Source organism: Hydractinia symbiolongicarpus, chromosome 14 (genome assembly GCF_029227915.1).
Source record: "Hydractinia symbiolongicarpus strain clone_291-10 chromosome 14, HSymV2.1, whole genome shotgun sequence".
Lineage (NCBI taxonomy): Eukaryota > Metazoa > Cnidaria > Hydrozoa > Anthoathecata > Hydractiniidae > Hydractinia > Hydractinia symbiolongicarpus.
Window position 1 is genome coordinate 18430061 of NC_079888.1, and position 14104 is coordinate 18444164.

Genomic DNA, 14104 nt, shown 5'->3' on the forward strand with positions numbered 1-14104 from the left:
TTTGTTTACAAAAAAGTTTAGCACCGCTTGTCTCGTTTTCAATACGAGGCATACTATTGCGCAATAATTTATGAAAAGGTCTATTGTGCTTCATGATGAAGAAATCAAAGCCGCCGAAAGATATTTCTTTGAAAAGGAGACAAAAGAAGTCTACCATTTCTTAAGCAAATCAAAGTAGGAAAAAATCTCGACAGAAAAGGATAACATCCTGCTATATACAGGGCCAATTCTACCAAATAAAGATGTGAAAATTGCTGGTACATTTACAGAGGTGATGAAAGATTTGTCTTCAGTTATGTTTTGCGTTCCCTTACTTGAAAGATTTTCACCAATAGCGTACAGTGTATCGTTAGACGTGCACAGGAACATTACAACAGTAAAATATTCTGGTGTTGAGACAACACATCCATATGTCCTCAAGAAGGTACATACCATTGAAGGAAGAATCCTCATCAAACATATGAAACGGTCATGCCTTCGCTGCAGATATCTTGCCAAACGAACGGTTGAAATAACAATGGGACCGATATCTTCGTGTAACATGACCATTGCTCCAGCCTTTTATTTTACCCATTTAGATTTATCTGGTCCATATCGGTCTTATACGCCACAACATAAGCCTACAATAACAAAGATATGGTTAATTGTCTTTTGTTGTTGTGCCACATCCGCTGTGAAAATCAAAGTTATGGATGATTATTCAACGACATCCTTCATTCAAGCATTCACAAGTGACCACGGGTACCCAAAACGTGTGCTTTGTTATGAAGGCAGACAACTTGTAAAAGGCTCGGGTACCCAAAACGTGTGCTTTGTGACGTAGGCAGACAACTTGTAAAAGGCTGCAAAGAGACGCATCTGGATTGGATAAACCTCAAATAAAAATTAATGAAAGCAGCTTGGGTTGAATTTGATGTGTCTGGTACGAGGGCACAATATGCACGGAAAGGTGGAACGGAAAATTAGAGAGAAAAATTTATCAATTGAAATCACAGATTGTCGATAGTACAGTGGGAAACTTTAGATTCAAGTATTGCTAATCAGATCAATAATTTACCCTTTGCTGTAGGAGAGATCACAGGAGACTTTGAATGCATAGATCTCATTACACCTAACAGAACTACAGGGACGTAACAACAAGCAATGTCCAGATGGAATAATTTTCTGTGATAACTCAACAAAGATCATCAAGGAAAATGAAAAAATATTCAACGCGTGGTTTGAAGTATGGCTTATAGTGGATGTACCTAAGTTAATGAAGCAATCTAAATGGTTTCAAAGTAATTCGATCAACGTAGGTGACATTATATATTCACGAAACACGATTCAGCCCTATAAAATTAGCACACGTATGGTATTATCAAGCATCTGGAATATGGATCGGACGGCTTACCTCGAAAAGCAAAGATTCAATACAGAAACGATAACGAAAATTTGGTACGTGAGAAACATAGGTCAGTTCGTGGCCTTGTGGTTATTCATTCGATCGAGGAGTGCGATTTTATTGCTGAACTAGGAACCATGGCAAATTAAATCGATATGAAATTTTTTTTGGCGAGGAATGTAAAGGTTAGGTTCAAAGACTACAAAATTTATAAAAGTTTAGTAATATTTAATTATTTATATTTATAATTATTTAGTGATATTTTAGTTTGAGTGACACACCATGCCCATCATCAGCATCCAGGCTACTATATTTGTTTTTGGTTGCCATGCCAACCTGGTGTGATGTATATAAGTTTTGCCACTCCTTTTTTGTCATTCATCAGTCAGTTCTTGATCAGTCAACATGAAGTTCTTGAGTTTCAATAAACAATATTTCAATGCACAACAATGATGATGAGCTGGTAAGTATTAGCTCCTCTATATCATATATTTTATTTCAATTTGTACTGGATATTTACCGTAATTTTGTATCTATTTAGTTTGAACGTATGTCAAGATATCAATTACAAACACTTCCCTCTCGTGTGACGCCTTAACAATAATCGTTTTTTATCGATTGTGCATCGGTACATGGTTAAATATTACGACCACTTGCTTGTAAATAACCCGCACAATAACAATATAAACTTATTTTGGGTTTGATCAATTATCGCCCAAGTTCTAACTCACCCACAAATAGTAAGAAAGTAACGTTCTGCGCGCCAAGCCGCTTATTGCAATTGAAACACCGTCTTTTATGAAGGGGAGAGTTGTAATAACGTGTGACAAAATTGCTGTTTTTGGATTGCGGTGGTGTATAGTTAAGAAAACATATTTCGTAGAGAAGAGGGTGCAAAAAAGAGTGCTATGTAGTTACTTTGCAAGGCTCCATTTATCGTGCAAATCCGGGCCCGGGATAGTATTTCCAAAAATATTAGAAAACAAATAATTACACTATAAATGTTTAAGGATGTACTAATTACATAAAAATAACAGGTCGAAATAAATCACCAAAAAAGCAAGCAAGCCTTTAAAGTCGATTTTCCACTAGACGAAATGTTCTTACGAGCATCTCATTGTGAATTTTGATGAGCGTGCATTTTTATTGCTTTGGGCTACTAAAACTTCTGAGTTTGAAGACAAGATCTGTGGAAGTGTTGGTTTTGTGACAAGCTTTATTTCAGAAATATTATATCTAAAATTTGTAAAAAACAGTTATTTTAATAGCTAAATCTCAGCTCAATATGGATTTTAAAAAACACGAGTTGGAGATACCAGATTTTGATGATTATTTCAAAAACAACATGGTTGGTAAGTAACCTTAAACTTTTAAGCTAGCTAGCAAGAGAAATTTACGTTTTAATGGAAAAAAGTGATTGTTAGGAAAACGAAAACTATAAAAAATGTATATATATAGGTTTTTTAAATTTATGTAGATATGGATGCCATTACTCTCACAGAAGATGATATTGACAACCCATATGTAAAATTAAATGTTACAATGCTTTCAAAATATCCTATGGAACATTTAAAACAGTGGTTAGTATTTAGAGGAGACACTCTACGTGGTATTCACACACTAAAAGATGCCCAAGTTAGGTAAGTGATATTAAATTGTAGAGAGAAGCTGAACAGAATTATGGCTTTATTATATTGCAAACACAAATCTAGAAACATAAGAAAAGTGGAATGTTGGTAATTACAATTTCACAACAGAAGTCAGAGCAACCTCAATAAACTTGGATTTTATAATATTTTCATAGAAAATTATTTTACATGCTTTTTTACCATCATATGTGTATGTAGCTATTTATATATAATATATATTCTAAAAAAATATTTTCCTAAATTCAAGATTTTGTATGCATAAAAAGCAACACATTTGTATTCAATGTATTTTTCTTCACTTTAGAGTATGGAACTACTTTGAGAATAAAAACAATCAGAAGATTGTTGATCCAACACCTGATAAGCTTTGGATTAGGAAAAAAGCAATGGAGCTAGGAAAAATTTTAAAACCGCTTTGGAAAGAAGGCTCACTACCTGAAGCACCCTCAGCAATACAAAATGATATGAAAAATCCATTGGACCTCACTGGCTGGTCAAAGTCTTTGCAAGGTGTACCTGTCTTTACCGTTACGCAAATGACAGACTATCACACAAAAGTAAACAATACATTTGTTGAAAAGGCTAAAACAATTAAAAAACATTTTGCAAGAGGTGAACAATTTGTAGAAGAAAAATACATTGATACCAGCACAATATATGTCAAACAAGACAATAATATATTTTGTATAAAAGGTATAGCTGCTGCAAGTTTAAAAAAAATGAATAGATGGGTGTTTATTGTACTTAACAAAATTAATGGTGAAGTTGTATTTGCACATTGTCAATGTCCAGCCGGAAAAACCGGCACATGTTCGCATTGCTATGCCGTTATGAAACTGTTAGCTAAATGGGTAGTTGATGAATTGCGTATGATTCCAGAGCCTAAAGCATGCACATCAATGCCATGTGTTTGGAATGTACCGCAGGCAAGAGAATATATGCAAAAGCCACCTGTCTCAGAACTAACCATTAAATCACCAGATTCAAAAAGGAATGCCACAAATACTGAAGGAGCTTCTAAAAAAGGAATTACATCTTCATTGTACGAGCCAAGATCTGAACATAACAGAGACACACGTAGTGACAGTTTGAGAATTTTGCTTGACAACGTCACTAATTTTCATGGCAAAGCACATGCACCAAAAATTATGAACACAAATCCTCAGCTATACACGCAAACACAATTTGGGCCGGTGCCATTTGGATCTATTCTGAGCTACCAATGTGCCTTAATGCCACCAGATTTTAAAGTTTACTGTAACATTAAGGAGGATGGAAACAAGGGCGACCGGGTTTTGTTTTCAGATTTTACTGACCACTTTTTTAAACAAAATGACAATGTTATCGATAATTATGCCAATGAAATTCATTTAGTTGAGCAAAAAAAGCTAATGTTACTACAAAATTTAAAAGAGCAGGCAGCTGATGCAATCAGCATCGAAAAAAATACACGAGACCAAGCTAACAATCCAAATTGGTTCAAGTATAGAGAAAACAGATTTACTGCCTCACTGTGCAACAAACTTGGAAACAGTGGACCCAAAACAGAAAGAGGCTTAAAAACTTTAGCACGAAATATAGTGCATGGTTGTGTACCACAACAGTTTTTAAAAGTTAAATTTGAGTATGGACGATATCATGAACCCATAGCCATTGCACATTATGAAAGATACATGAAGATTGCAGGTTTCCAAGTTGTTGTGGAAAATAATGGTTTAACAATAGATCAAAATAATTATGTGCTTGGAGCTACACCAGATGGAAGAGTTAACTGCAATGGCTTTTATGGCATCCTTGAGGTAAAATGCAGTCACTTGTAAAGAGACATAGATCCAAAGTTAGTGTGTTCTGTGGCGAAAAACCCTTGCATTCTCTATGACAGCAATACAGAAAATATCAAAATAAATAAAGATCACACATATTACAATCAGATACAAATGCAATTGGCTATCACATGTCAAACATGGTGTGATTTTATTTTTTATACCTCAAAAGGTCTTGTAATCGACAGAGTGCCATTTGACATGAAATACTGGCAAGAACTACAAAAAAACATTTTACGGTTTTACTTTACATATATGCTACCACAAATCATAGAGAAAGATCAGGACAAATTGATGTAAAATAAGACCTGTATATATTTGTAATGTATATATATCACTCTTTTTGTAAATATTTTTGATTTAAAACATTGCTTCAGTCTAAAGTTGTTTGTTTACTTTAAAATAGGGTCTTGAAAATTTGTGAGAATACCACATACCGAAATAATTTGATTCAGGGAGTTCAACATGTTTACTGGAATAACTCGATCGAATATTCGAAAACATTTGAGTCGTTGAATCATTCTTTCCACATGAATTCTTTCTGATGCTATTTGTTGACTTTTGACTACTTCAGACTCTGAAAATTGCTCGCGTCCTTTTAAAAATGATGGCATAATTAATTCCACACCAAGAGGTTTTACATAGTCCTCTATCAAAAAACCTCGATCAGCCATAATAGCATCTCCTGCCTGCCAAAGTTCTGGAAATAATAAACCACTTTTGACAACAATATCTTTATCTGAGATGCTACCGGGGTAGGCACTCGATATAAATGTGAAACCTCCACCAGGAGCAATGCCAACAAGTACTTTAACGGTGGTGTGACTTTTGTATTCTGAGTACATCATTTTGTGTAAATATAAAGATGAAGGCACTGCAATTTTAAACTCTACACAATCTATAATGCATCGTACGTTTGCAAATCTTTCTTTCATACTAGCTGGCATATTTTCTTGAACTTGACTGCGGGAAGGCCAAATGCATATTGTTCCGAGCTTAACATACATATAATTTACCCACGTTTGAAAAGTATTTGTTACAGTACCTTCAGACACTTCAAACAAATATGATAAATGGCAAACATCAAAGTTTCTTCGCATTCTAACAAGGGTCAATAAAAAACTTTCAAGAGGGGACAGCGTACGTGGTCTACCTCTATCACTAAAACCTTTGACATCTTGATTATTGTAAAGAATAACATTTTCTCCATTTTGTCCTGGGTTTAAAAAAATTAATAATTCTTTAAACACTTCGATGTTTGGTATGCCAGTGTAATATTTACATGATGCATCAGATGACAAAACATTTTCGACAAATTTTATTTTAACTGTAGAAATTTTTTCCATGAGTTTGTGTTTCAACATTTCTATCTCTTTACACAAACTCTTTTTTTCTTCTGTAAGCTTTTCAACTTCTTTTGACAAAAAAATTGCGTCTGGTTCCTCCCTCATAATAAAGTCTGGCTCAGCTACAAATTCAGTGGAATCATCCCCTATATCAGTCTCATCAGGAATTAGAGTGGATGTTTCTCTAAATTTTTTTCGAGGAGATGGTCTGTTAACAGGAGCTTTTCTTTTGCTAAAATCCTCCACATTTTCAAATAGTGTAGGTTTGGCTCCATCTCTCAATCTGCGGCGTGTCCCTCCAGGGGCTTTTATTATATCACTTTTTGCAAAGTGTTTTTCGCACAGCACAGTATGGCTGGTTACTCTAAAGTTGTCTTGTCCATCAATACGTTTAATTCGGCTGCACCACACTTTCCTTGTTCCTGAATCTTTCGGAAATTTAAAAAAACTTATGGTTGAAGATATTAATTCATTTTCAAATTCAACCAGGCTACGATTATTGCATCCCCAGGCAGCACATTGCTTTCCTTGAGATCTTTTATGTTTTTTCTTCGTATTCCCCTCCGACATTTTGTTTACAAAAAAGTTTAGCACCGCTTGTCTCGTTTTCAATACGAGGCATACTATTGCGCAATAATTTATGAAAAGGTCTATTGTGCTTCGTGATGAAGAAATCAAAGCCGCCGAAAGATATTTCTTTGAAAAGGAGACAAAAGAAGTCTACCATTTCTTAAGCAAATCAAAGTAGGAAAAAATCTCGACAGAAAAGGATAACATCCTGCTATATACAGGGCCAATTCTACCAAATAAAGATGTGAAAATTGCTGGTACATTTACAGAGGTGATGAAAGATTTGTCTTCAGTTATGTTTTGCGTTCCCTTACTTGAAAGATTTTCACCAATAGCGTACAGTGTATCGTTAGACGTGCACAGGAACATTACAACAGTAAAATATTCTGGTGTTGAGACAACACATCCATATGTCCTCAAGAAGGTACATACCATTGAAGGAAGAATCCTCATCAAACATATGAAACGGTCATGCCTTCGCTGCAGATATCTTGCCAAACGAACGGTTGAAATAACAATGGGACCGATATCTTCGTGTAACATGACCATTGCTCCAGCCTTTTATTTTACCCATTTAGATTTATCTGGTCCATATCGGTCTTATACGCCACAACATAAGCCTACAATAACAAAGATATGGTTAATTGTCTTTTGTTGTTGTGCCACATCCGCTGTGAAAATCAAAGTTATGGATGATTATTCAACGACATCCTTCATTCAAGCATTCACAAGTGACCACGGGTACCCAAAACGTGTGCTTTGTTATGAAGGCAGACAACTTGTAAAAGGCTCGGGTACCCAAAACGTGTGCTTTGTGACGTAGGCAGACAACTTGTAAAAGGCTGCAAAGAGACGCATCTGGATTGGATAAACCTCAAATAAAAATTAATGAAAGCAGCTTGGGTTGAATTTGATGTGTCTGGTACGAGGGCACAATATGCACGGAAAGGTGGAACGGAAAATTAGAGAGAAAAATTTATCAATTGAAATCACAGATTGTCGATAGTACAGTGGGAAACTTTAGATTCAAGTATTGCTAATCAGATCAATAATTTACCCTTTGCTGTAGGAGAGATCACAGGAGACTTTGAATGCATAGATCTCATTACACCTAACAGAACTACAGGGACGTAACAACAAGCAATGTCCAGATGGAATAATTTTCTGTGATAACTCAACAAAGATCATCAAGGAAAATGAAAAAATATTCAACGCGTGGTTTGAAGTATGGCTTATAGTGGATGTACCTAAGTTAATGAAGCAATCTAAATGGTTTCAAAGTGATTCGATCAACGTAGGTGACATTATATATTCACGAAACACGATTCAGCCCTATAAAATTAGCACACGTATGGTATTATCAAGCATCTGGAATATGGATCGGACGGCTTACCTCGAAAAGCAAAGATTCAATACAGAAACGATAACGAAAATTTGGTACGTGAGAAACATAGGTCAGTTCGTGGCCTTGTGGTTATTCATTCGATCGAGGAGTGCGATTTTATTGCTGAACTAGGAACCATGGCAAATTAAATCGATATGAAATTTTTTTTGGCGAGGAATGTAAAGGTTAGGTTCAAAAACTACAAAATTTATAAAAGTTTAGTAATATTTAATTATTTATATTTATAATTATTTAGTGATATTTTAGTTTGAGTGACACACCATGCCCATCATCAGCATCCAGGCTACTATATTTGTTTTTGGTTGCCATGCCAACCTGGTGTGATGTATATAAGTTTTGCCACTCCTTTTTTGTCATTCATCAGTCAGTTCTTGATCAGTCAACATGAAGTTCTTGAGTTTCAATAAACAATATTTCAATGCACAACAATGATGATGAGCTGGTAAGTATTAGCTCCTCTATATCATATATTTTATTTCAATTTGTACTGGATATTTACCGTAATTTTGTATCTATTTAGTTTGAACGTATGTCAAGATATCAATTACAAACACTTCCCTCTCGTGTGACGCCTTAACAATAATCGTTTTTTATCGATTGTGCATCGGTACATGGTTAAATATTACGACCACTTGCTTGTAAATAACCCGCACAATAACAATATAAACTTATTTTGGGTTTGATCAATTATCGCCCAAGTTCTAACTCACCCACAAATAGTAAGAAAGTAACGTTCTGCGCGCCAAGCCGCTTATTGCAATTGAAACACCGTCTTTTATGAAGGGGAGAGTTGTAATAACGTGTGACAAAATTGCTGTTTTTGGATTGCGGTGGTGTATAGTTAAGAAAACATATTTCGTAGAGAAGAGGGTGCAAAAAAGAGTGCTATGTAGTTACTTTGCAAGGCTCCATTTATCGTGCAAATCCGGGCCCGGGATAGTATTTCCAAAAATATTAGAAAACAAATAATTACACTATAAATGTTTAAGGATGTACTAATTACATAAAAATAACAGGTCGAAATAAATCACCAAAAAAGCAAGCAAGCCTTTAAAGTCGATTTTCCACTAGACGAAATGTTCTTACGAGCATCTCATTGTGAATTTTGATGAGCGTGCATTTTTATTGCTTTGGGCTACTAAAACTTCTGAGTTTGAAGACAAGATCTGTGGAAGTGTTGGTTTTGTGACAAGCTTTATTTCAGAAATATTATATCTAAAATTTGTAAAAAACAGTTATTTTAATAGCTAAATCTCAGCTCAATATGGATTTTAAAAAACACGAGTTGGAGATACCAGATTTTGATGATTATTTCAAAAACAACATGGTTGGTAAGTAACCTTAAACTTTTAAGCTAGCTAGCAAGAGAAATTTACGTTTTAATGGAAAAAAGTGATTGTTAGGAAAACGAAAACTATAAAAAATGTATATATATAGGTTTTTTAAATTTATGTAGATATGGATGCCATTACTCTCACAGAAGATGATATTGACAACCCATATGTAAAATTAAATGTTACAATGCTTTCAAAATATCCTATGGAACATTTAAAACAGTGGTTAGTATTTAGAGGAGACACTCTACGTGGTATTCACACACTAAAAGATGCCCAAGTTAGGTAAGTGATATTAAATTGTAGAGAGAAGCTGAACAGAATTATGGCTTTATTATATTGCAAACACAAATCTAGAAACATAAGAAAAGTGGAATGTTGGTAATTACAATTTCACAACAGAAGTCAGAGCAACCTCAATAAACTTGGATTTTATAATATTTTCATAGAAAATTATTTTACATGCTTTTTTACCATCATATGTGTATGTAGCTATTTATATATAATATATATTCTAAAAAAATATTTTCCTAAATTCAAGATTTTGTATGCATAAAAAGCAACACATTTGTATTCAATGTATTTTTCTTCACTTTAGAGTATGGAACTACTTTGAGAATAAAAACAATCAGAAGATTGTTGATCCAACACCTGATAAGCTTTGGATTAGGAAAAAAGCAATGGAGCTAGGAAAAATTTTAAAACCGCTTTGGAAAGAAGGCTCACTACCTGAAGCACCCTCAGCAATACAAAATGATATGAAAAATCCATTGGACCTCACTGGCTGGTCAAAGTCTTTGCAAGGTGTACCTGTCTTTACCGTTACGCAAATGACAGACTATCACACAAAAGTAAACAATACATTTGTTGAAAAGGCTAAAACAATTAAAAAACATTTTGCAAGAGGTGAACAATTTGTAGAAGAAAAATACATTGATACCAGCACAATATATGTCAAACAAGACAATAATATATTTTGTATAAAAGGTATAGCTGCTGCAAGTTTAAAAAAAATGAATAGATGGGTGTTTATTGTACTTAACAAAATTAATGGTGAAGTTGTATTTGCACATTGTCAATGTCCAGCCGGAAAAACCGGCACATGTTCGCATTGCTATGCCGTTATGAAACTGTTAGCTAAATGGGTAGTTGATGAATTGCGTATGATTCCAGAGCCTAAAGCATGCACATCAATGCCATGTGTTTGGAATGTACCGCAGGCAAGAGAACATATGCAAAAGCCACCTGTCTCAGAACTAACCATTAAATCACCAGATTCAAAAAGGAATGCCACAAATACTGAAGGAGCTTCTAAAAAAGGAATTACATCTTCATTGTACGAGCCAAGATCTGAACATAACAGAGACACACGTAGTGACAGTTTGAGAATTTTGCTTGACAACGTCACTAATTTTCATGGCAAAGCACATGCACCAAAAATTATGAACACAAATCCTCAGCTATACACGCAAACACAATTTGGGCCGGTGCCATTTGGATCTATTCTGAGCTACCAATGTGCCTTAATGCCACCAGATTTTAAAGTTTACTGTAACATTAAGGAGGATGGAAACAAGGGCGACCGGGTTTTGTTTTCAGATTTTACTGACCACTTTTTTAAACAAAATGACAATGTTATCGATAATTATGCCAATGAAATTCATTTAGTTGAGCAAAAAAAGCTAATGTTACTACAAAATTTAAAAGAGCAGGCAGCTGATGCAATCAGCATCGAAAAAAATACACGAGACCAAGCTAACAATCCAAATTGGTTCAAGTATAGAGAAAACAGATTTACTGCCTCACTGTGCAACAAACTTGGAAACAGTGGACCCAAAACAGAAAGAGGCTTAAAAACTTTAGCACGAAATATAGTGCATGGTTGTGTACCACAACAGTTTTTAAAAGTTAAATTTGAGTATGGACGATATCATGAACCCATAGCCATTGCACATTATGAAAGATACATGAAGATTGCAGGTTTCCAAGTTGTTGTGGAAAATAATGGTTTAACAATAGATCAAAATAATTATGTGCTTGGAGCTACACCAGATGGAAGAGTTAACTGCAATGGCTTTTATGGCATCCTTGAGGTAAAATGCAGTCACTTGTACAGAGACATAGATCCAAAGTTAGTGTGTTCTGTGGCGAAAAACCCTTGCATTCTCTATGACAGCAATACAGAAAATATCAAAATAAATAAAGATCACACATATTACAATCAGATACAAATGCAATTGGCTATCACATGTCAAACATGGTGTGATTTTATTTTTTATACCTCAAAAGGTCTTGTAATCGACAGAGTGCCATTTGACATGAAATACTGGCAAGAACTACAAAAAAACATTTTACGGTTTTACTTTACATATATGCTACCACAAATCATAGAGAAAGATCAGGACAAATTGATGTAAAATAAGACCTGTATATATTTGTAATGTATATATATCACTCTTTTTGTAAATATTTTTGATTTAAAACATTGCTTCAGTCTAAAGTTGTTTGTTTACTTTAAAATAGGGTCTTGAAAATTTGTGAGAATACCACATACCGAAATAATTTGATTCAGGGAGTTCAACATGTTTACTGGAATAACTCGATCGAATATTCGAAAACATTTGAGTCGTTGAATCATTCTTTCCACATGAATTCTTTCTGATGCTATTTGTTGACTTTTGACTACTTCAGACTCTGAAAATTGCTCGCGTCCTTTTAAAAATGATGGCATAATTAATTCCACACCAAGAGGTTTTACATAGTCCTCTATCAAAAAACCTCGATCAGCCATAATAGCATCTCCTGCCTGCCAAAGTTCTGGAAATAATAAACCACTTTTGACAACAATATCTTTATCTGAGATGCTACCGGGGTAGGCACTCGATATAAATGTGAAACCTCCACCAGGAGCAATGCCAACAAGTACTTTAACGGTGGTGTGACTTTTGTATTCTGAGTACATCATTTTGTGTAAATATAAAGATGAAGGCACTGCAATTTTAAACTCTACACAATCTATAATGCATCGTACGTTTGCAAATCTTTCTTTCATACTAGCTGGCATATTTTCTTGAACTTGACTGCGGGAAGGCCAAATGCATATTGTTCCGAGCTTAACATACATATAATTTACCCACGTTTGAAAAGTATTTGTTACAGTACCTTCAGACACTTCAAACAAATATGATAAATGGCAAACATCAAAGTTTCTTCGCATTCTAACAAGGGTCAATAAAAAACTTTCAAGAGGGGACAGCGTACGTGGTCTACCTCTATCACTAAAACCTTTGACATCTTGATTATTGTAAAGAATAACATTTTCTCCATTTTGTCCTGGGTTTAAAAAAATTAATAATTCTTTAAACACTTCGATGTTTGGTATGCCAGTGTAATATTTACATGATGCATCAGATGACAAAACATTTTCGACAAATTTTATTTTAACTGTAGAAATTTTTTCCATGAGTTTGTGTTTCAACATTTCTATCTCTTTACACAAACTCTTTTTTTCTTCTGTAAGCTTTTCAACTTCTTTTGACAAAAAAATTGCGTCTGGTTCCTCCCTCATAATAAAGTCTGGCTCAGCTACAAATTCAGTGGAATCATCCCCTATATCAGTCTCATCAGGAATTAGAGTGGATGTTTCTCTAAATTTTTTTCGAGGAGATGGTCTCTTAACAGGAGCTTTTCTTTTGCTAAAATCCTCCACATTTTCAAATAGTGTAGGTTTGGCTCCATCTCTCAATCTGCGGCGTGTCCCTCCAGGGGCTTTTATTATATCACTTTTTGCAAAGTGTTTTTCGCACAGCACAGTATGGCTGGTTACTCTAAAGTTGTCTTGTCCATCAATACGTTTAATTCGGCTGCACCACACTTTCCTTGTTCCTGAATCTTTCGGAAATTTAAAAAAACTTATGGTTGAAGATATTAATTCATTTTCAAATTCAACCAGGCTACGATTATTGCATCCCCAGGCAGCACATTGCTTTCCTTGAGATCTTTTATGTTTTTTCTTCGTATTCCCCTCCGACATTTTGTTTACAAAAAAGTTTAGCACCGCTTGTCTCGTTTTCAATACGAGGCATACTATTGCGCAATAATTTATGAAAAGGTCTATTGTGCTTCGTGATGAAGAAATCAAAGCCGCCGAAAGATATTTCTTTGAAAAGGAGACAAAAGAAGTCTACCATTTCTTAAGCAAATCAAAGTAGGAAAAAATCTCGACAGAAAAGGATAACATCCTGCTATATACAGGGCCAATTCTACCAAATAAAGATGTGAAAATTGCTGGTACATTTACAGAGGTGATGAAAGATTTGTCTTCAGTTATGTTTTGCGTTCCCTTACTTGAAAGATTTTCACCAATAGCGTACAGTGTATCGTTAGACGTGCACAGGAACATTACAACAGTAAAATATTCTGGTGTTGAGACAACACATCCATATGTCCTCAAGAAGGTACATACCATTGAAGGAAGAATCCTCATCAAACATATGAAACGGTCATGCCTTCGCTGCAGATATCTTGCCAAACGAACGGTTGAAATAACAATGGGACCGATATCTTCGTGTAACATGACCATTGCTCCAGCCT

At 34.8% G+C, this 14104-nt stretch overlaps 4 protein-coding genes across 4 annotated transcripts; 2 read left to right on the forward strand and 2 right to left on the reverse strand.

The window, feature by feature from the left end:
- Nucleotides 1-2556: 2556 nt before the first annotated feature.
- Nucleotides 2557-5239, forward strand: LOC130625522 (uncharacterized). The gene is made up of 3 exons (XM_057440625.1): nt 2557-2736; nt 2862-3024; nt 3338-5239. The coding sequence occupies exons 1-3, from the start codon at nt 2670-2672 to the stop codon at nt 4851-4853; spliced, it is 1746 nt and encodes a 581-aa protein (XP_057296608.1). The 5' UTR covers nt 2557-2669; the 3' UTR covers nt 4854-5239.
- A 9-nt stretch (nt 5240-5248) lies between these two features.
- Nucleotides 5249-6772, reverse strand: LOC130625252 (uncharacterized). The gene is made up of 2 exons (XM_057440306.1): nt 6290-6772; nt 5249-6226 (listed from the first exon to the last, which is right to left on the reverse strand). Exons 1-2 carry the CDS (start codon nt 6770-6772, stop codon nt 5249-5251), a joined length of 1461 nt encoding a protein of 486 aa, XP_057296289.1.
- Nucleotides 6773-9328: 2556 nt separating this feature from the next.
- Nucleotides 9329-12011, forward strand: LOC130625548 (uncharacterized). Its single transcript, XM_057440657.1, has 3 exons — nt 9329-9508; nt 9634-9796; nt 10110-12011. The coding sequence occupies exons 1-3, from the start codon at nt 9442-9444 to the stop codon at nt 11926-11928; spliced, it is 2049 nt and encodes a 682-aa protein (XP_057296640.1). The 5' UTR covers nt 9329-9441; the 3' UTR covers nt 11929-12011.
- Nucleotides 12012-12020: 9 nt separating this feature from the next.
- On the reverse strand, nt 12021-13544 carry LOC130625253 (uncharacterized). Its single transcript, XM_057440307.1, has 2 exons — nt 13062-13544; nt 12021-12998 (listed from the first exon to the last, which is right to left on the reverse strand). The coding sequence occupies exons 1-2, from the start codon at nt 13542-13544 to the stop codon at nt 12021-12023; spliced, it is 1461 nt and encodes a 486-aa protein (XP_057296290.1).
- Between the last annotated feature and the right edge of the window lie 560 nt (nt 13545-14104).